General features: G+C 31.9%; 1 protein-coding gene across 2 annotated transcripts; it reads right to left on the bottom strand.

The window, feature by feature from the left end:
- Positions 1–1,544: 1,544 nt before the first annotated feature.
- Positions 1,545–22,236, bottom strand: LOC148622308 (organic cation transporter protein-like). Of its 2 annotated transcripts, none has more exons than XM_088572114.1 (10): positions 22,098–22,236; positions 15,359–15,645; positions 13,781–14,012; positions 13,351–13,540; positions 12,035–12,164; positions 11,327–11,427; positions 10,322–10,539; positions 9,094–9,223; positions 8,399–8,471; positions 1,545–3,277 (listed from the first exon to the last, which is right to left on the bottom strand). In XM_088572114.1, exons 2-10 carry the CDS (start codon positions 15,641–15,643, stop codon positions 3,053–3,055), a joined length of 1,584 nt encoding a protein of 527 aa, XP_088428240.1. In that variant the 5' UTR covers positions 15,644–15,645; positions 22,098–22,236; the 3' UTR covers positions 1,545–3,052. The 2 variants fall into 2 exon arrangements, with proteins under 2 accessions (XP_088428240.1, XP_088428241.1); XM_088572115.1 differs by having other exon boundaries at positions 22,039–22,176.
- Positions 22,237–23,975: the final 1,739 nt, after the last annotated feature.

Below are 23,975 nucleotides of genomic sequence, written 5' to 3'. Positions count from 1 at the left end.
TTTATAGAATCCAATAAAAAAAATTTCAAAATCACACACAAAAAAAAAAGAGACAATTTCTTAGGGCATGGACCCCTTTGGCCCCATTTAATTCAAAAACTGTGAAAGATATCCGAGATCTGATTGAAAAATGCAGGCAAAGTCAGACAAGAAATAAACAAGCTATCCTCAAGAAATAAAAAAACAAAATTTGTTTCTAGCACCTTTGTGGCCCCTTATTCTTACTTGACTCAAGTTACAACCCCAAAAATCAATCCCAGTCTTCCTTTTGTGGTAATGCACTTTGTAATACAATTTCAAAACAATTCAATCACTAATAGTCATGTTATTGTCTCGGCATCAAGAAAATGCATACTTCTGGTCCCCTTTTTTCCAAATTTCTGAAAAGTTCAAGTCTTTGCCCCAAAAATCAATCGAAGTCTGACAAATAGTTGTATAGAATATTGTGGACATTCCTATGCTTTTATTGAATTACTTAGTTAAAGTCCATGAAATGCTTGTTTTAAGCCCATTTTTGGCCCGTTATTATCAAATGGTTACGGCCATAACCCCAAAATTCAATACCAACCTCCCTTTTGTGGCTTGGAACCTTGTTATAAAATTGTATTAAATCAACCAACTAATACTCAAATTATCACACAATAACCAAGTGTCAACGGATGAAGACGACGACAGTATCATTTCAATATACGACAGCAAATTTTTTATGGTCATATAAAAATTATTCAGGTACATTAACAGATATTGTAATGAAAAAAACCTAGTTGTATCCATTTACTTTTGATCATCAAGAAAATGCTCACTTCTAGTTCCTTTATGAACCCTCGTTTGTAAAAAGTTAATATCACAACCCCAAATATTCAGCCTTCTCTAGATGGTATGACATATTGTCATACAATTTCAAAGAGATCCAATCTTGTCACAATACTCCAAATCATTCCTGCTCTCTTTCTCTAGTATGGCACCTTGTGGTACAACTAAATTCACATTTTTATACTAATGCTGAAGTTATTGCTTAGACACCAAATGTTACCAGACGACTATGACAACAATACCATACCATAATGGTATAATTTTTGTTTTTTTTGTTTGTTTTTTGTTGTCCTATTAACAGGAGAAAATTTTTAATAATCAATAAAAATCAGATGGCTTCAATATTTTTTCATGAAGATCAATTTATTCAGAAACATGTTCAGATCATTGAACTCAATTTGAAAGATTGATATGACCTAAGAGGTTGAACAAATCATTCAAGCTGCATACAGCTCTGAGTTTTGATTGTGATTCAAAATTTGACACAGGATAGTATTTGATAACAACTGACATTGCCCCTTTTTGTCCCCTTATTCCTGAACAAGTCACAAGTCCCAATCAATCCTAGCCTTGGTTTTGCAGTATGGTACCTTTGGTTTACTTCAATAAGATATACAACATATGCTCAAGTTATTGTCCAGACAATAAATGTCTAAAGACAACAATAATGACAACAACATTATACAACCACAAGGTCTTATAGAAATAGTACAGAGAAAGAACAAAGCAACTTCAGACCCGTAGAAAATTTATTTCAGAAAATTTTGTCTGATATACAAGTAGACATGTCCTTAAGAATGAAAAAGTCTTTCTTCACCTCATTATATTGACAATCAGAAATTAATAGGAGAGCAAACATCATTCAAAAAATGTATTTTTTAACAGATATAATAACCTTTAACCACCCCATCCCACCCCAATAACTGTAACAGTTATACAGTTAGAGATGTTTTACTACATTTTCTCATTTTAAAGGTGGGAAAGTATAACTAATAAACTTATAATATCCCAAACCCTGCAAACAAAATTTGAAGGTTCAAGAAATTGCTGTGAAAGTCAGTCTATCCATCTTTTCATTCATTCATCCACACATCTTAAAAGAGCAACTAATCCTTAACCACTCAACAGATTTTCATGAAATTTTATAGATAGGTAAGACATCATAAGTAAATTGCATGAACTTAAGAGATTAATCACTTCAAGAGAAAATTATCCAATAAAAGGGTTTGAGGTCACAATTAACTCCCCTTGTCATTTTTTTGTTGTACATAAATATAGTTCCTTTTTTTTTAGTGTGTTGGTTAAATTATGGGGGAAAAAATAAAAAAAATAGCAATAAAATTGCCAAATAACTTTACTATCAAATTGTATTATCATGTCTATTTTCAGTTAATATGTTTTGCAATGCTTAATCCTCATTTAAAATTAATAGTTGCATTTTGAAAAACACAAACAATTAGCAGTCCGTTGACTGTAGGAAAATTGCTGATCTTTGTTTTTCTTTTTACTCAAGAGTAAGATATTATGCAAAAGAAATAATCTATGAAAAACACATAAAATTACTATCACACAATAATACAAATAACACTTCATAAAATGAGATTCATGAGTTCACTGCAATAAAACCTTCCTTGTCAGGCAGAATATTGTACATAGATATTCAAAGTAACTAGCCGAGATCAAATATATCAAAAGAAACATAATATAACGTATGTCTGATTGTCAACAGCATGGTGTTGATTTTTGATACTTTTTTAACATTATTGTCATGTTTGATAACAGGTATCACACAATGGAAATACATTTCTTGATTAATTAAGACACAAATTTCACTTCAAAATGTTCAAAATTCTACATTTAAAGCTTATAATAGTACCCAGGTAGATTCATAAATGTATGTTTGATGTTATGCTACATTCTTTATGTATAAAATGATATGTATGAAAAGAGACGGTTACTTCAATGCGTTTTGCTTCAAATCAGGTTACTAAGACAAGAACTACAAAGTGGTCATCATCAAAGCATTGACTGAAGTATACTCTGGTATTCATTATTGCATCTGATTGCAGTGAAACAACAAAAATATAGCCAAAAGACTTAAAAAGCTTAAAGCAATAAAGATATATCACATTACAATTCTACAGAAAAAGTGTGAAAAAAAAGATTTGTTGACATGACATTGAGCAATTTTATAACAATACTAATTGAAGTCATGGAAGCTTCTATACAGCTATTAAGATTAATGCCCAGCATTGTTCACTGATAATAAATTTTCCTGAGTTTCTTCTAATTTGTTCTCTACCTTTATGTATATATCCAATAAAGCTACTTCTCCAGTTACTCCTCCTGATAGCTTATCTGGCAATGGCTTACCAGAGGTCTCTGGTAAACAGAAAACCAAAATACCACAAGCTAAAGCCAGTCCTCCAAAAATTGTAAAAGGTAAGGAGTTCTGCACTGAATTCTAAAAAAAAAGACATGTTGTGAATAAATATTGTAAACGGAAGCATATAATTATGGTAATACATAGACAAAAACAAACTTGTTTTTATTTCATGACTAGAAGAGTGCCCCTTGCTACAAAATTAAAATGTTAAGTTAAACCCTTAAGTTAAATAATCTCCCTTTGTAGTTATATTCCTTCATGCACATCTACATATGATGCAAAATCTTCCTATAAAAGTTCATCAAAATTCTTTGAGAAGTTACTTTGGAGTTAGGTTAACAAAAATGGATAGATGGACAGGCAAGCAAGGTGATTTCAAATTTTAACATTTTTGAAGTAAAATGGGATTTTATAAAATAAATACTTACCATCATAAATTCTGAGTAAGTCCATCTGCACAAGTCAAGCAGGCAGAATCCCCAATCTAAAAATATCATCCAATGGGATGACCTTATAGTTGCCATCTACCCTTTATTCATCCATTTAATTTTTAAAAGTAAGCAAGAAGCTATACAACAAAATAACGGGATGAAAGGGAGGCTGGGAGGGACCTTTAATTTATGATGGTAATTATTTATTTTATAAAATCCCATTTTACTTTAAAAATGTTAAATTTTATTACAATAAATACGTTACCATCATAAATTCTGAGTAAATTTAAAAATTGATAAAAAACACAGAATCTAACGTAAAGCTGAATCCTCTGAACCAGAAGATGCAGGACGGAAAACAACTTTTTGTGTCCTTATCAAAGGTCACAATGAAAATAAGCCACTGGCTTGGGAAGATAATGATCTTTGGTAATGAGAAATGAAGGAATTTTCAGTTCTCCAGAAACCTGCTGATAAAACTTCCTCTAAAGAAGTATTATTAAATAGTGCCCAAGATGTGGAAATAGCTCTCACATCGTGGGCTTTAATGTTCAGACTAGACAGAGATTCTTCACTAGAAGAATTGTAAGTTAACAAATCCAGGTAGATATCATTTTTGCTGATAAATCTTTAACATTTTTCTTAATAGGAATAAATAGCCTAGAATTAGTCTTAGCTCTAATACTACGGGTTCTTTGTAAATAAATGAGTAACATTCTGATAGGACAAAGTAGTTTACAAGTAGTATCAATAGACAATGAAGGTATAACTATTGGTTCTGAACCTCTACTAGGAATCTGATTTTGGCTAAGAAAGCTGGATCAGTTAAAAGAGTGACTGAAGATTTATCTCTATTGAACCGTAGACATGAATCAGAAGTAGACAGACCGTGTATTTCACTTCTTCTCCTACCTGAAGCTAATGCCAGTAGAAAACAACATTTATATGACAAAAATTTGGTATCTACTTCTTCAGCTGGTTCAAAAGGAAAGGTTTTTAAAGATGATAAAACCAGACTTAAATTCCAGGAAGGAATTAAAACCTTCTGTATAGGATGTTTAAGAGCAAAATTCTTAACTAAAAGAGAAATGTACTCATTACTACCAAAATCAGGACCACCAGACAAGTGGATACTTCTGGAAATAGCAGAACGATAACCTGTGGAAGGAAAGGAAGAACCATCAGTAGAAGAACCACCTCTCTTAGAATTATTTCCCGAGAGAAACATTCACCTTTACTGGTGCTGGAGTATGACTGAGCTGTTTCTGAAATTCAGAATTCTGCATTCACTGAAAATAACTCGAAGTGTGGCTTGTTTTTTATCCAAATCAATGGAGGAACTAAGCGATTTTTTCTATTTGGAGCACTCTCACTATCATCAACTGTCAAAATTGCCAAAATGTAATATTGCATCTTCAGGACCTCCTGCCAAGAAAGCAAAGTACAAATTCAATGCTGTGTGGAAGTCAAAGTTAAAGTGGTACCAAGCCAGTAATGACTATTTGAAATGAAATCATGCACATAGTGACAAATTTTAAATGAAAATTATTTAATTAATTATAGTAGATATATCCAAGGAGCTATATATAAATCCTTGATAAATTGAATTGTCAATAATAAATAAAATCATTAAAATGTCTAAGTGTTACTCCATCAAAAAGGTCTTTCCAACTATTCAAATAGAGTATTCAGCATTTTTCTCATGGAAACAGACTTAAAACAAGGTTTTCCATAAGTTTCACACATATTTGACTTGTTACGCTGTGAAAAAAAAAAAAAACGATAAAAAACCTCCAGTTTTCAAACCAAATCTCCAGCTGAAAAATGACAAATCTCCAGTTTTGAAGGAATTACTTTATCACATGTATGCTGAATCTCGTCAAGAGGAAGACCAAAAAGTTTGTCGTCCAATGGAGATTTCTTCAACAAAGAATCATTCAGGTTGTCTGAAACTTTAGCTTTACCCAAAATCACAGATCTTTTGGATAAGGTAAAATTTGCCAAATTTCCCATAAGTAAAAGCTGAGAAGAGCCTAGAGCTTTATCAACCTGAAGTAAAAATGGTTTTACTCAAAATGAAAAGCAATATCTTTCAGTAAGGGGCTACAGCAGACAAAAAATGTTCTGCTGTACCTAGTACATGAGAAGCATTTCTAAGAAGATTCTCAATTTTAGACCAGACAGACTGAGAAAGACACAGTCCATTCACAGGCTTTGAATTAATTGAAGAAGAAAAAGCTTTATCACAAGACGGAACCAACTTACCCAAAGTGGAATTGAAAATATCATAATCCCTAGATCGGAAATGATCATTAAAGGAAGTTATACCAAAACCATTTACCTTAAAAAAATGTGACTCATTGGCTATGATACCTTCATTAATAATTTGAAGAGAAGTGGACATGTGATTGGATTCTGGGAAACTAGTATGAGACTTAAGTAGGTCATTAGACATACCACAAGAAACTTCAAAAGTTGAAGTGAGTCTCTTAGGTTTGGGAGGTGACTGAAAAGACACCTTATTGTCGCCTCTCATAATAGAGTAAACTGAATCTCTAAGATCCTTCAAAGTAGAAGGAGTATCCTCACTTTCAGTAGCCTTGTTGGAATTGGTAGGAGACTGACCAATAACAGAAGGAGCAGTATTACAAACAGAAACATTCTGAGGAACCTGATCCCTAATTTCACCTTCTTCACCAGAGGAAAAATTACCTTCCTGACTACCTAGAGCCACTGAAAAGCGTTCCTCATCATCATTATCCTCGTCTTCACTTTCAGGGTTGTGAACTGTAGGAAGTGGAGTCATAGAGGAGCTAGGTGTGGGTTGGTTGGTATTTTTCTCCAAAGCTGTGAGGCGATTGGAGAAAGCAACAAACTCAGAAGATATGGATTGACAAAAGTCATCTAAAACACTCTTAAACCCATCTAATGAGGAGGCAGAGTTAGTAACCTGATTAGACTGACACCTAACAGAAGAGGTAGGTGCAGTAGCAGGTATAGTAACACTACTAGAAGGAGCAGTAGTTGACAAACTAGGAGTGAAACTTTGAGGACCAATAGGTCCAAAGTTGTTACCATAAGGCCAGAAACCTGGAAAAACCTGACCACGAAAATCTGGATAAGGGTAAGTCTGAGGCCAGGGATGCCTTGACCAAGACATAGGGTTATTAGCCGAGGAGGGCAAAGTAACACCACAATAAGACACTGGAGGCCTTGAACCAGGTAAATTTAGACCCATAGAAACACCAGGGGTACAGGAAACTGAACCTGTGGTGTTTACTGGCCTAGATACTGTAAGAGTTACCATACCTAAAGAAGGGATTACTCTATTATTATCCACAGAACCTACAACCGGGGTCTGTGGAAAAGTAGTGTTAGTCATGGAAGTTAAAACATCAGTTGATTGACTAGACACATTTGGAGTAACCACCTGACGATCGTAAGGTAACGACCAATCCAAAAAAACATCATTGCCGGTAATGGCTTGAAATGGGCTATTAACATCTAAATCCATAGTAAAGAATCAATATACAATAATAATAAATATATAAAAGAAAATTCCTCAACAAAAAGGATTTCTAGTATTACAAAATTTCAATATTATTCACAATATAATTTATCACATGTGTCTTCTTGCGCAGACAGGAATCAAATGGATGAATAAAGGGTATAAGGTCATCCAATTGGATGATATTTCTAGATAAGGGATTCCACCTGCTTGACTTCCACAGATGGACTTGCTCAGAATTTCTGATGGTAACATATTTATTATAAAAAAAATCCTTAATACATAGTTTACAGATGGTAAAGTAATAAGCAAAGTCACATATTCATTTTTTCTATTTGTCAGTAATTACATTTGTAAGAGTTTATAATTCACTGAATCTCATTGTACACTCAAATTTTAGGTGCTGCAGTTCAAGACTTTTAGATTAGGAAGTTGTATCAATTTTGTTTAGGTTACAGACCACCAATTCAACCAATGAGCATTTGGAACATATGCAAAAGTAGTCCTATGCAGAAATTACCCCCTGTTCCTCATAGTGCTGTGAAACCAGTTCTCATTTTATTTTAAAAATTTAAACAGTTTCTGAAAGGAAAAACATTTCTGTACATTTTATAGGTGCATTTTGCTTCTTGTGATGTGAAGCCTAATCTCCATAATGATTTCTAAATATACCCCTATCTTGTGAAAACACTCGGATTTCCCATGCCATTTATAGACCCTTCACTTCTCGGAACCAGCATTGTATTGCAAGTCTCCTAACCCCACATGCCATTCTGAGGATTGTGAGCTGACATATGTAGAATCATGCTGATATATAGTTCTCTTCAGGTTAAAGTTAAGGTAAAGTCCAGAGAAGCCATTGAATATTGTGAAATTAGCATAGAAGCCTACGGGAAGTGGAATCAGTGGTTTCTAGCTTTTATTATGTTAAGTTTAATTACAATAAAAAGATCATACCTAAACATATCAATTCTGATGAAGACACTTTCAATGCCTACCCTAATGTGAGTATGCATTACATGTACATAACAGATAATGGCAATAAAGTTGTCAAAAAGTTCATCAAAATTATTCAATTTAACAATTTATTTTCCTATCACTGTACAATCCTGACTATTGGGAAATCACTTATCTTGAAATAAATTGTGATACATGTACCAGATAACAGTACTTGATATGATTACTTTAACTGTACATGTCACTGACAAGTAATACTACATCAGAATTTCATATGTGTATTGTCAAATCACTGATACTTACAAGTTTAACAAACTGAGGAGCAACAACACCTCCTATCCTAGCAGACATGGAACATGCTGCTATACCAATGTTCCTGTAACAGTATATGTAACATTAGTTATAGAAATGTAATGCAAGAGAAAAGGTGTATTCATGTCATTATAGAGAATTATTGTTTATTGGCCTTACTATACATATCAAATGAACTTAATCTAGAGAGTTAAGTTTAGTGGTAAAAGAGAGACAATCCTGCCATATTTCATCGTTAGTCCGTAGTGTTAGATAAGTATGTCATGTCAATAAATTATAGAATATTTTTTTTCTAAAATAAATACATTGGGAAGGTTTTGAATTTTTAAAAAAAGTTGTCTTACATAACATTAATAGTAAGTATTATACAATACCTGACTTGCTAATCACTGCCTAAACTTACCTAACACGAAAGTTTCAGCTGAGAAAATGTGTACTGCACCCCAACCCCCAGCAATCCTAGATCTGCCCATTATTGCCTAAGATTATCTCTTAACATAAAGGAATGTTTCAGCTGAGAACACTTGTACTGCAGCCCAACTTCCAGCAATACCAAATACGGTCAAACTTCAACCAATACCTGACCTGCCTATAATTGCCTTATCTTAGCTCACAACAGTATGGAGAGTTTTAGCTGAGAACACTGCTTTCAGAAATACAAGACGAGAATTATTGCCCAAACTTACCTCACAACTGTAGGGAATGTTTCAGCTGAGAACACTTGTACTGCAGCCCAACCTCCAGCAATACCAGACTTGCCCATCATTGCTAATACTATTGTTAGAACTGTAAGACTTTTTGATTTTTTTTCCGACACTATACAAAAAAAAAACACATCATATTTAGTTATACTTGTCCAAACTTATTATTACAGACAGCACATACTAACCAAAAATTGTCCATTCATAGACAGGCATTTTCATATAAACTTTAGTTTTATTTATTATCTTTTACACTAACTGATAGTAAATCTACCTATACTCTATGTCAGTTCAAAAACTGATAGCAAATCTACCTGTACTCAATGTCAGTTCAAACTCAATTTTGATTTAATCTTAATTTTCCTCAGCTGTTCTGGTCTCACTATTCACTTTTCCATTACTTTACATGTTAAGGCCATGTGAGCTATTGCCATCACCTGGCATCTGTGGTCGTCTTTTGTTAACAACGATGGACGAAAACACGATGACAATAATAGACACAAAGCAATGGCAATAGCTCACATGGCCTTTGGCCGGGTGAGCTAAAAAGTTGAATATTTTAAATAAAATAAAATGAAATACATATATAAAATCTGCTGATACATTTGTCTACCAGAATTAAATAAGGAATACAAAAAAAAGAATAATTAAATTAAAAAAAAACAAATATTCTACATGGGTCATAAAAAAACACCTATTGCTACCCTTTTTTACCCCTTTTTCTATAACCGTACAGGCCACTAAGTCCAAATTAAATAGGAACCTTTTTTAGTGGTAAGTAAAATCATATCATAATTTCAAAACAATTGGTCAACCACAACTAAAATTATCACAGGGAAACAAAGTATCCCCAGAAGAACATGACTGCACCATAACAATATACGACCACAAATTCTTTGCGGTCATATAAAAATCAAATATCATTGATATGCACCATCAAAATTAATTTCAGAATTTCTTACGAGAAATCCCATTGTTATTCTGTCATTTTTGTCTATAAGTTCCGATTGTTGACAAAAATACTGATAAAAGTACATTGACAAAAACATAATTTTTCACGAATTTTAAAATAAAAAAATTATTTGGTAGGTACTATAACCTCAAAAAGAATTTTTTACCCAAAATAATATGGTAAACTATTGTTTAAGACAAATGACCAACAACCGAAATAGAAAGCTCATACACTCAGAGGTGCCATTATATTGAGAATTACCTGTGAGGTCTATAAATAATACTGAAAAACAAGAGATCCCTGCAAGAATCATCAGACATGAAATTGTCCTTTTCCTCCCAAATTTATTATTGACACATAAGACAAACACTAATGCTGGTATCTCAACTAGACCTGCTATGAAAATGTTAATGTAGCGATCACCAGCAAGGTTACTAGTATTGAAATTAAGTCCATAGTAAACAGAACTGGAAACAAACCTAAAATATAAATAACAAATTCTTTTTAATATTTAGTAATTTCTGTCTTTAAATTTCACCAATTCAGGAATCAGAACATATTATTCATGTATTTCAGCTGGGAATTGAGGTACTGAGATGAGATATGTCTTCAAATGGTATCAATCAATTTCACTCATCATAAAAATGATCAGTTTAAAAAAAAAACTCATTTTTTATGTATATTAGAAGGATGTAATTCGTACAATCTGACTGAAGTCCATTACATAAGACCCACAACTTATACAGGACTATAACCATGTGAAGTTTTCCAATCTCTAAAAGATTTTCTGACAAAGTTACCAAGAGTCGAAACTACAAATGCTGCAGTCAAATTTATTAAAAACATGTACTTGATATGTATTTGAATATTGTAGTGACAAAATACTTTATTTTTCATACTTAAAAACTTTCAATATACAATGTATATGTACAGACAGTTTTACATTATCAATGGCATACCTGTGGATTTTAACAGTTGAATACCAAGCAATACTTTTCCAGTGTGCTAAATATTACTATATAAGTGTTGCAGTCAAATTTATTAAAAATAAAATGTTACTTCAGCTACTAACAGAACTTGTAAGTCTTGCTACTCATACATAAAGTTAAAATGGGGATGATCTGCCTAAAAAAATCTTAACTACAAGCGAAAGTCTTTTGTTCTTAACTTTTCTAGTAAACATTTTTGTATAAATATGTAAAAAACAAGCACTGATCATTGATATTTAAAGGATGTTATCTGTATTATCTTTCACCATATACATACCAGCTAAACATTGCAATGAGACTATGGAATGCTGTTGAAGGATTTCTAAACAGGTTATGATAACTATATGTCTGACACCCATTATTATTTTTGTCTAATCTCTGAAATGAAGATTTAATCAATGTGAAGATTGAATTCAATTCTACTGAAAAGTTGTTTAATTGTTAATACATATATAGTACATTTCTTGATATGTATTTAAATATTGTAGTAACAAAATACTTCATTTTTTAAACTTAAAAACTTCCAATAAACATGTACAATGTATATGTACAGACAATCAAACATTCTCAATGGCTTGATAAGTTGAATATGAAGCAATACTTTACCAGTATACTAAATATTACTAAACACATGCTGCAGTCAAATTTGTCAAAAACAAATGATTAAATCATACTTCAGCTACTGATAGAACTTGTAAGATTTGTTCCTCGTTTATTTTTTAACCAATATTAGGATAGATGAATGATTGATGCCTGGTTTAATAACAGATCAGAATTTTCTTTCGTACTTTGTGTAACTTCCAAATTTGTTACAGTAGTAACAACTATATAAAAAGCCAACACCTTTGTTTTCGAATTAGATTTAGGGACTCATCATTATGGATTCGGAGGATGAAGTGACAAGACTAACAAGTCCTATGATACACATATATACTTTTATATACAATATACAAGTAAGATTACACTGCTACAGGAAACAACCTACACATGACATTTGTAACTGTGTAAGATCAGGAACATCTACACCATTGTAATCAGCCATAGTTTGAATGATTGTCTTGGCTTCCTCAAATCTTCCTTTACTCAATAACCACCGTGGACTCTCTGGTACAAAGCTATAAATACACAGGATATTATATATGTGAACCTACTGGCAGTAGTTCTATTCTATTGGAATTGGAATCTTCCTACTGTTCTACCATTGAAACAGAAAAAAAATCTACTGCTTTCCGAACATTGTACCTAAAAAAATTCTGGTCATCATTTTTGTATTTACTTAAGGAAAAAGCCTGAGAGGATCAAATAACGACATTTCCAGTTGATCTCCGGTATACAGGTGAACAAGTTAATTAGGGTTATAAACAGTAATTTAGAGCTTTGGTGGTTATCGACAAGACGTAATTTAAAAGGTGTGATGATTATATAACAGGAGATAATTGACCAAATCTCCAGCTGAAAAATGACAAATCTCCAGTTTTGAAGGAAAGACTTTATCACATGTTTCAGATTTTGTGTTATAAAATATACAATATTAGGATATTGTCAAAATCAGGCTTAAGGGACAGGGCAAAATTTTCAGCATCCCACATCAAGTACATATACAGGCTGTATCTTACAACAGTACCCTAATATTGTTTTTATCCTGCAATGAAAAAGACATAAAATTGTTTTAAATGTAGGTAAAAGTTGTTCATTTATAATTTATCCCAATAGTGCCCTTTTGAATTCATTTCATCTTAAACCAAAGCACAGGGAATCAACAGCTTCATGGTAAACTTGGATAACTATTGACATGGCCTAAAAATACATGCAAAAATGAACATGTACACAAATACAGCAAAGATGTATTTGACACCTGGTAGCTTGATAAGAAGACAATGAATGCAGGATGCTAGTTTACACATTCTTCTTAACAATGTCTTTGAAATACAAGCAGTCAAGGATGTCATTGTTGTATGTCAAATTTCAAAACTTCTGTATAACATTTTTTCTTCCAAACTAAATTAATCATTGAAAGAACATCTAATCCCAACTTTAAAGTGTGGATTTGTGCAATTAAAGTTCCCATTTATAGTGAAATCAATCATATTGCAGATATTTTAGTGTAAATTCACATCTACGTGTCTAAAATACATGTCAGAAATATTGAAGAAAAAATACTTTAACCTGCTTATAATGTCAGTATATTTGTTATTTAAAATTCTTTGAACTAAACACCAAAACAATTTCAGCCTCAAGGCAGAGCTTTGTAGACATATTTCACCATTTTTCCAGTCATATCATACTGTTTATAGTACCTACCTCCAACTAAGAAGCATGGGTAAACCTATTAGTGATGAAACCATTGTTAAAGTTTTCCAGTCACGGATAAAATAGCCTAGAGGAGCCAACAACATGAGACCTACAGCCCAAAAGCCAACACATCCACAGAATGTCCGCCAAGTTGGAATCACATATTCTAATGGCAATACAAAGTTTGTCACCATAACACCTGGTGATAGAAAAAATTTGTTGTAATCATTACATCTATCTAATAGAGTTAAATAACTGCTATGACACTTTACCATTAAACCAATATAATAATTTTCAAAGAAATGCTGCTTGTTTGTTCTGCACCATATCAGATGTGAAAGTAATATCTTAATAAGCATCAAAGTTTACTTCCAAGTAAAGTAATGAAAGGCATTTCAAACAAAATAATTAACTTTTAATAAAGCTAGCAAAATCTTACCTCCAACAAGACCACCAATAAAAAATCTCATGGCAGCAAAAGCTTGCCATGACTTGACAGATGAACTACAAAACAATAAAGTCAACATCAGGAGATATTCTATATACAGTGGTTTCTTCCTTCCAAACCTATCAGCCAACTGTCCAGTGATGCAAGCACCAAGGAAAACTCCACACATCTGTATTGTTGTTATGGTAGAAGGAATATTGGAGTGGTCACAAATCAAATTCCACTGTAAAGTAGAATATATGCCGGTACTGAATATTACATGTCAAAATCTGTACCTCATGCTGCATCAACTTGAGACTCCTATATTAGCCCCGAAGACCACCAGCCTGCAGGGTCATATAGGTTTTAGAGTTAATACAGCATGTGATACAGATTTTAACATGTCATGTTCATTATACATGTATCATATATTTTAACCATACTTCAAGTATGGTTTGTGAAGTGGTGCGATACAAGGTACAGATATGTGATATAGGTCTAAGGGTGCGATATAGGGCAGACGATATAGGGTTTAAACAAACACTTATGATGCATATACAAAAAATGTAGATTTTAATCTAAATATACTCTTTGTAAAAAGTTTTAGACCTTGAATAATATAGTGATTTTGATTTACATGTTTCAGCTACATGTATGTATTGTACATTTATAGCTTTTTTTCTACTGCAACATCTTATCATGTCGTAATTTGTAGTTAACCAAAACCATAATTACCCCTTCCCCTCCAAAAAACATGAATCACATTCATGTACAGTGTATAAGCAGAAGGAAAACAAATTTCTCACTAAAGAGACAAGAAAATTCATATTTTAGAACTTGTATGTGATATCTCCTTACAACCCACGTTTGTGACATCATAATGAAATGTTTTATGACATCTAGTAAATACAAAGAAATTGCAGAAATCTGGCGCACTAACAAAAATTAAACTTAAGAAGTGAGATAAAGAATCAAACACTATCATTAAGTGCAAGACTAGGACATCTCAGACATTTCTGTCAGTGGTGTTAGATTCTATATGTACATATACATGGTGTATATTGAATAATTTTAACACCTTTGAGTTATAGATAACCTGTAAGTATGTTTAAAGTAGTGAATTCCACAGCTGTTTTTTTTTTTAGGTTTTTTACTTAGAAGTGTGATTTGTACATTGTATCTAATAAGTGTACAACTCCAACATTGTACGTGTACAACATACAAATGTATGTGTTAAAATAAATGAAAAGATCAAAGTATTCTGTGAAAACATAAAAAAAACTTCCTTTAAGAGTACATGTGCATGTATAATAATTTTTTTCATATATATATATATATATATATACACACACACACACACACACACACACACACACATACATATATACACTGTGAAAGTACTATTATTTATGGGGAACCAATTTTCATGGTTTTTAAGGGTAGACCAAACCATGAGAATTGGTTCCCAACTAAAAGGAGATTTCCACTGATGTGTATCCTGAAAACCTCAAAACCACAAATTTAAGTACTCCACGAAAATCTGTATCCATGAATTAAAGTACTTTTACAATAAGTCTAAGTTAGATGTACCTCAGAAATAATTGATGTGAATTCACCAGTGTATTTGATACCAGAGCATGCTTTATTATCAACTGTACAACCTTGGGAGGTTGTATTTTGTGTACTGCCACTGGTGTTACTGTCTGTACAAATCCAATCCGGTTTGGCATTGATTAGAATTGGCAATAACATGGCCCATGCTGCAGGTGTCTCAAACATACTAACGATGATGAACACTCGAACCTGGTATTTACCAAAGTACTTCAAAGGTCCTAATGAACCAAGTTGTTTTAATACTTTTTCGTACTCAGACATCTCTGAAAATATATTTATCATACAGAATATATTTTTATAAGTTACAATAAATTCTACAAGACATTAAACTGTTTTCCAGGCAGGGTTATGTTGCTACAAGGTTGAAGTCATCACTACAAAAGTTTTATGGTTGTCATCATGAACTCGTGGATCTTACAGTGTATCCATCTATGCCATGAAAACTGATTTGTTCAAAGTGTCATAGTTTTCCTTTCCTCTTTCGTCTTCCCCTGACTTGACTTTTTATGAGCAACTTGGCGGGTGTTTCTAAAAAAGCTTACCCTACCAGTGCACCTGGTCCATGCTCCCAGTTTTTAGTGGAGTCCGAGTAGCTCATTTGCTTTTGTTGATTTGTATGTATGATTTTGGTTACTTTATGTTCTTTGTTGTGTATGTCTGTTTTCCATGTCTGGTCTTTGTCACTGGATTACATTCTTTTGATTACCACTATTACCTTGGTTACTCTTCCAAAGAGTTAATACAGTTACATTATTAAAGAAAGCATACCATCATACTAACCTCTTAAATTAATAAAAAGGTCTATTTTTCATCTCCTACTTTCATACCAAAATGCAATGTACTAAGTTTTGTGGAAGTAGTACTAGTAACAAGGTATACATGTACATGTATATGGAATATCTAAGGCAGGTTACAGAGCTCTACAAAACTCTCCATTTGGTCATAGCTGTGGTTTCCAGCTTACAACTTTAAAATCGTTATAAATAGAAAGAAAACTTCTGAATGTTAAAATGATCCTAAGACAAGACCTACAAAAGTCCTCCAAAGGGTCCAAATTGTATGATCACTCCTTATTAGAGATATGGCCCTTGAAAGACTAAAAATAACTTATTTCACAATTTTAAGCTTATAACTTGAAAACCATAATAGACAGAAGTAAAATTTCTTTAATGAAATTATCCTTATGACAAGTTGTAAAGAAAGTCCTCATAGAGTCCAAGTTGTGCCACAACACATTATCAGAGTTATTGCCCTTGAAAGGTAGAAAATCATTACTTTTTGAGTTTTGTTAATGGTCATAACTAGATATCATGTCATAGAGAACCAAATGCTTGAGTTATGGCCATTGATAGGCAAAACATTTACACTTTTTATAGCACTTTTTATAGTTTCTAGCAAAAATGTGGAAAACCACAATAGAACTTTTCCAATAATAAAATAATCGTTATGATAAGGCTTAAAAGTCTCAATGGATTGAAGTTAAAGGAAAACTAGTTATGGCTGTAAAAAGGCAAAAAATACAAAAAATACAAAGGAATTCAAAAAAATTGGTGGCATCATTTTTCAATCATTGTGCAATGTGTGAATGACTGGAAGACAGACACCAGTATACCATGATATGTCCTATTTAGGAAGATGGGCAAATAAAAATTGTAGCAGTAGAATACAATTTTGTAAAAGCAGAAATCCTAAATTATTCAATAATTCACAGAATAATCACATCCCTGCATGTCACAGAGATCTATATGCTTGAGTTATGGTTGACCTTTAGGAAATGCTTATATTTTACTCCCAATTAAATAATGGTTCAGACAATAACCCACAAATCAATACAAACTTTCCTTGTCATTTAGCAATTTGGAACCTTCTGATAAAATTAAGTCAAAATCCACCAACTAGCATTCTGTATATTAGAGTATGAAGTCCTCATACAGTATTTAATGTAAAATAAAGACATACATGTAGTTTGGAAGCACTGAGAGCCTGATTTCAGTCTGAACGGATATCACAACTTTTGGAGCTTCCCATACCAAGCTAGGTATTTTCAAATCTTCCTAACTAAAAACTTATTATTAGATGGTTTTTAAGAGGCTGTCCATGAGAAAACCATGCAAAACCGTCCGAAAGTGATATTGGCAATGACATGTAAGCTTTAGTGCATCTGGTAGGACCCCGTGAGAAACTTATTATTGCAATATATTTTTTTCCAAAAATTAAAGATGGCAGAGATATGGCCACCATTTTGTTTCAAGGAAATTCCCTTGAAAAATGGTTACTTTTCATGGTGGAGATATGCAAAAGAAGATCTAAAGTTAGGTATTAAGCCTATAATTGCCCTTTTCTAGACCAATGTTTTTCAGCTTAGAGTATTCAACTCTATTAAAATAATCATTTAAATTCAGATGCAGGAGATGAAGGTTTATTGCTGCACAGGTAAGGAAAATGTATAATTTAAAAATTAAGGTCGCTCTTTTATCATAAATCTAAGTGCAGAGATGACCACTGTTGTCAAATTTGAGATGTATGTCCAAAAAAGATGCTGAACAAGTTGTTTTTGTAGTCTTCTTTATCTTGCGCTCTGATGGGTATATTGAAGGTGACCGTTTATCAACTGAAGGGTTGTTAATAGACAATACATCATCAATATATCTGTATATTTATGTAAAATTAAAGGATTCAGCACCTTCTATACTTTTATTCTTCATGAGATTCTGAAGAAATTCAGTCTCATATGAATATAAAAACAAGTTGGCTAGGAGAAAAGCACAGTTATATAGTGCCCATTGGAATGCCAACTTGTTCCTGAAAAATAACTTTCCCAAATGTGACAATTACAGTATGCTATCAATGAGGAAATCAAGCAATGTAAACCTGCTTTTCTGTGTAGCACACTTTACCCTTCTGTAATGTTTTGGAAAATATGTGGATTTGCAACCAAGAACAACATAATTTCTGGAAATCAGCAAAAGATTTAGTAATAAGTACTTTTAAACGTGATTTCAACTCATCATAAGTAATATAGAAGAAAAGCACATTGATAATAATGACAAAAAACAAAACATAAAACTGAGAGGTAAATATCATAGCAGTGGCTGTTCATCCATACATTTGTGGACGGGAATCCTGTACAGGCTAATCATCCACACATCCAGTTTGAGTCAAAAACATATATTTTGTGACTGAAAGACTAGATTCGTTATAAAAATTTTGTTGATCTTATCTGCAAATGTACAAATATTTATTACTGTGTTCACATTTAATATATTTAATATTCTAATGAAATAAATGTTATGCATTTCCCTATTCTTTGTTATGTGATTACTTGAAAATGGAAGGATTTTATGTTGGTCAGACATTTGAAACTTCTGATAATTTGGAAAACTATGTCAAAAACTATGAAGAAAGGAAATATATATAACTACACAAACGTATCAAATTATAGCAAGTACTATCAGACGTAAAGCAGAGAGAAATATTGATAGACATTTACAATATGTAAGACTGGTATATTCATGTATTCATGGAGGCTGAAATTTTTTTCTCAGTTGAATTGAAAAAAGACCAAATACAAGGTACTTGTTCAATCTTCATGGAATACAACTTTACCTTTTAAAACTAATTCAACTGTTCAATGTGTATATATAACTAAAACTATCCTAACTTTAAAGTTTCTGTTTTATGACCTTCTTCATTTGTTATCTGAATGATTTTAATAGATATGTGTTACATCTGATACAATATATTATTTTTATTGTATTTGAAACATTTCCATCACAAAATGTATGTTACTGACTCAAGCCTGTATACTCAAATTTATCTCAGCCTGTTTACAGTTTTTTTTTTTTATATATAAATTGGCAGTGGCTCCTCATCCACACATTCATGGATGCCCTCAGGAACCTTTTCAGGCTAATTGTCCACAAATCCGATTTGGGTCAATAACAAACAGAATCATGATGAAAACGTACGATTGGTTAGACATTACAGAAATATTGTCGAATTTAACCACAGATGTTCGACTACAAATAAGTACGTGAACTGTGATCACATTTAATAAACTGGACAGTTTTCTATTCGTGTTATATATTAGTCAGGCTGTATGTATAATGAAAGCAAGCCCCTGTGCTTGAAAATGGACAGATTTTATGTTGGTCTGATACAGAACAAGTCACAGAAGTTATGATGTCTGGTGTCAAAGTTGATATATCATATGCATCTTTACCAGATGTTTCAAAAATTTGCAATAAAATCTTCAATCTTGGACGAGAATGTAAATATCCCATGTGCTAGAAAGTACTTTAGTGCTGACGCATGGAATTCTTGTTATATTTGTTTAAAATTGTTTTTCAAGTTTGTTAAATGTGTATTTTGTCTTAATTCTGAATGTTTTTTAATCGATATTTGTTATATCACATACAATTTAATAACTTATATTGTATTTGTATCATTTTGTATATATTTGTATAAAATGAATTTCTCCCAATTTCCACATTACTACAAAAGTGAAGCATTTCTGTTACGATTCAATGTGTTATTGACTCAAACTGGATGTGTGAACAATTAGCCTGAAAGGCTCCCAATGCATGGACCAGCTGCCACTACCATATATATTTTGGACGATTGTGAAATAAATTCAGTAATTTCACTCTCGCACTTTTTTCCTCCAAAACGTGACAACACAAATATCAATCCCCCATTCACAAAATTTTAAATTAATGTTGAAAATAACAATGAATAATGCAGGAAATCTATATAATAGCATGCATCACGAAGCATTGTGAGCTCTACGGTTATTACATGTACTATCTATATTTACCTTAAGGATCCCCAATATACTAACAAACAAAAAAAGTCATGTCCCAGAGGTAACAAATAGCGACTGTCCTTAAGGAGAAAATCTATCGCTTCCTTAAGGCTAAGATTACATTACAGTAAAAATAAATTCATCTTTTCTGATAGTTTTTGAGTCTTTCTCTATTTTTTTTATTAATTAAAAGAAGCGAATATGATTTTTTTTTTTAAGTTTGGGAAACACGTGGATGTGCACACGTGTATCTTTGCTGTTCCACTGTTGTTGTTGTCAAGAAAAATATAACTCCGATTATATTATCCAAATTGAAGCATAGCTTTTCTAAGATAGAAAAGGCGATCATTTCTTGTTTGGGTTTGCAGCTGTTGTGTTATTTTTGTTTATGTTACATGTAATGTTTAAATTCTTCCCAACATCTGTGGAGAGCTGTAATATTTCCGGTATCTTTACAGATTGATCTGACCGGACAAAACTGAAAAGGATGTTGCTAGAGATCTCCTTAAGGGATAAAATATGTAAAGTATTGTGAAGTGCTATTAAGTTATCGGCCATTGAGAGCGAGGGAAAAGGGGGATATGGCAGGGATGGGCACAATTACTGTCAAATGTAATCGATTAATAATTAATTACTCTGATTTTTGTTTGTCATCGATTACAATCAATTATCTTATTAAAAGTAATTACATTATTTTTCGATTACAGTCAATTACATTCTACAAATGTTCACTATTGTACATGAGTGAACAAAATTCTAAAGTTTAATATTGCACCAGAAATGCCCTAAGGTAAAGAAGGAAAACAAAGTCTGGACTAGAATGACAAATAAAAAGAATTCTTAATGAAAAATTATGCATTAAGGAATTTCAATACAATCAACATTTTTATTTTAGTGTAATTGGGATATTCATTCAGACTTTGATATATTTATTTTGAACATAAATTAAAGGCCATTTGTTTCAAAAGCTGGAAATAAGGTTAATTTGTAAGGAAATCTTGTTGACTAAAGGGACTTTAAGAGAACAACAAATCTAAGAAAATGCAACTTTTTAGAACTCTCAAGTCATTTTACACACGGTATTTTCTCTGTAACTGTAAAAAAGAATACTAAAGAATGCATCCAATGCACAGAAATAAAGTGCTATTTTGTCAAACTATTTTTCCTGAAGTAATCTAAATGTAATCGAAAGTAATCAATGATTACATCTTCTTCTTTTTTTGTGTGCATGTAATCGATTAAATTACAATTACATGTAATGGAAACATCAGTCGATTACTCTGAAAAATGTAATCAAGTACAATCGATTATGATTACATATTATGATTACCTGGGATATGGGATTGGAATTTTCATAAAGTTTTTTTTCTCAAGTCATTCATTTATTGAAAAAAAAAACTCACCCATCAATTAACAATGCAGATTTTCAAATAGAAATATTGATTTCACTTGCTGCTTAAGTATAAATAGAAATATTGCATTTGCAAAGCAAAAACATTTCATCCGCGTCGGCCCCATTTGTCCTTGTAATGTCCTTTATTATTTTTATGAGTCTCACATAGAAGATACATGTATGATAAAGCTCATGGTGCTCACTGATTTAGGCAATGTCTACCCTATATTAAATAGGATAATCAATTGTTTATCGTGAATAGCCAAAATATGATCATGAGTGCCGAAGAGCACCTAGATTTGACTTGTGTGCGGAAATTGTTGTTCACTCTTTCCAATTAATTATCCTATTAATATTCATATTTTACTAATCTGACAATTTTTATTTATTTTTATTTATTTATGCTGCGTTCTATCCCGACAATGCAACATTTATTGCATTTGCATCATCATTACTCACAATTTTGGGTGTCGTTAAAATACATTGAATCATATAATTGAGAGCATTGAATATTACACCTTGAAATTTTATTCCGCTTGCCGAAGTTGTAATGAGGGTGTCATGTCCTTCGCATAGTATTTATACTTTTAAGAATTGCGATCGGTGTTGAAATTTTCTTCATTGTCAAACATTCTCTTATTCTTTATAAAAGAAAACCTGTGGCTTTTAAGCGCATTGATAATTATGAAAAAAAGAAACAACATAAAACCGAGAGGTAAATATTCGTGTGTAACCCCTGTTTCTTACGTGGAGGTATACTTTGTGTGTCGGAATATTCCCTGAATGGAGTTCCTTTAATAAAATAATTCTTAGAAGATGTTTTGAATAATTGAAATTTCGTTTTTTCTTTCTACCATTTAATTTATGGACTTTTTTCCACCTTCGGCCCGATGTTCCAAAAAGCCACTTGTATGGCAAGCCAAAGTGGACAAAAATGAGTATTTTCTAATATTAAAAAATTATCTTTTTAATATTACAAATTCATTTTCTAATATCACAAATTCATTTTTTAATATTACATATTCAATTTGTAATATTACAAAATGTGTGATGTTTTATAATATTACTAAATCAGGAATTTGTAATATTAGAAAATGACTTTTTAATATTACAAAATGAATTGCTAATATTAAAAAATCTTTTCTAATATTAAAAGAATGATTTTGTAATATTAAAAATTCATTTTCTAAAATTTTTTTAATATTAGAAATTTATATTGTAATACCAAAAATGAATTTCTAATATTTAAAAAAAAATCACTTTGCAATATTGCAAAATTAGTCACAATTTTTAGTATAACAAAATGATTTTCAAATATATTTAAAAAAAAAAAAGCGTAATTGAATACAACAAATCCATTTTCTAATATTAGAATATCAATTTCTAATATTAAAAAAGTATGAGAAATTCAATTGAATTTTAGTATTTAAAATGATTATTCAATATAAAAAAGGGGTCTTGTGATATTAGAAACCAAATTTGTATTAGTAAAATGATGGATTGATTGATTGGTTGGTTAATAGTTGGGATTTAACTCCCGAGCAGCAATATTTCAGCAATATTCAGGCGATGCAATAGATGATAAAATGAACATGAAATGATGATGAAATGAAAACAATGGGATGGGACAAAAGGATTATAGGGTCAACGAATTTTGATTGCCACTGGAAATAGGGAGAGGTGGGTAGGGTCGGGCAATTTAACCTCCACTGGCGGAGTGCAAATGTTCCTACTCCTAATGAATACCACAGCAGGGTTCTTTAACGTGCAAGGAACGTGGCATCTTTCCCGACACGTTGCACCACTATGGTTTGCCAAAAACATATTGTATTCTGTAAAATTAGTGATTTAATTCAAAATGGCTGGTAACTTTGAAAACTGTCTTCACTACAAATGTTTTCTGGGCATTTAACCAAAAAATAGGATTATTATGGTTTGATATCCGGTAGTAAACATTTTTATTACTACAAAATGATTTTCTAATATTAAAAAATCGTAATTGAATACAATACATCTATTTTCTAATAGTAGAAAAATCCATTTCTAATAATAAAAAATCATTTTATGACCTTGTATTGTTAAAAAATTATCTTTTTAATATTAGAAAACACTCATTTTTGTCCACTTTGGCTTGCCATAAAAATAGACAGGAAAGAATATAACCCTCACTTAATCCCTAGCATGATTCATTGATAAACAGCTGAGACACGATTTTGAAACTGTCAAAATTTATGAAAATAATAGATTTCTGTGTGTATGTGCACGCATAAAGATTTGTGGACCCCTTCCCGCCCAGCCCCCTTACGTAATTTTCTGAATCGACCACTGAAATATCAATAACAGGGACTTAAATTTACATTCATGTTAAACAGACCCTGTTGTTGAGGGTACACATT

This window comes from Perna viridis, chromosome 3 (genome assembly GCF_037379345.1).
Source record: "Perna viridis isolate PV_CMFRI_1.1 ecotype Kerala chromosome 3, ASM3737934v1, whole genome shotgun sequence".
Classification (NCBI taxonomy): domain Eukaryota; kingdom Metazoa; phylum Mollusca; class Bivalvia; order Mytilida; family Mytilidae; genus Perna; species Perna viridis.
This window is presented reverse-complemented; position numbering and strand designations above follow the sequence as displayed.

Coding starts and splice junctions, on each gene's coding strand:
- LOC148622308 (XM_088572114.1), bottom strand. CDS start 15,643: ATGTCTGAGTACGAAAAAGTATTAAAACAACTTGGTTCATTAGGACCT. Junction 14,013..15,358: donor TCACATCAATTATTTCTGAG/GTACATCTAACT, acceptor TCTACTTTACAG/TGGAATTTGATTTGTGACCA. Junction 3,278..8,398: donor CTCCTCAGTTTGTTAAACTT/GTAAGTATCAGT, acceptor CTTTTTTTTTAG/AATTCAGTGCAGAACTCCTT.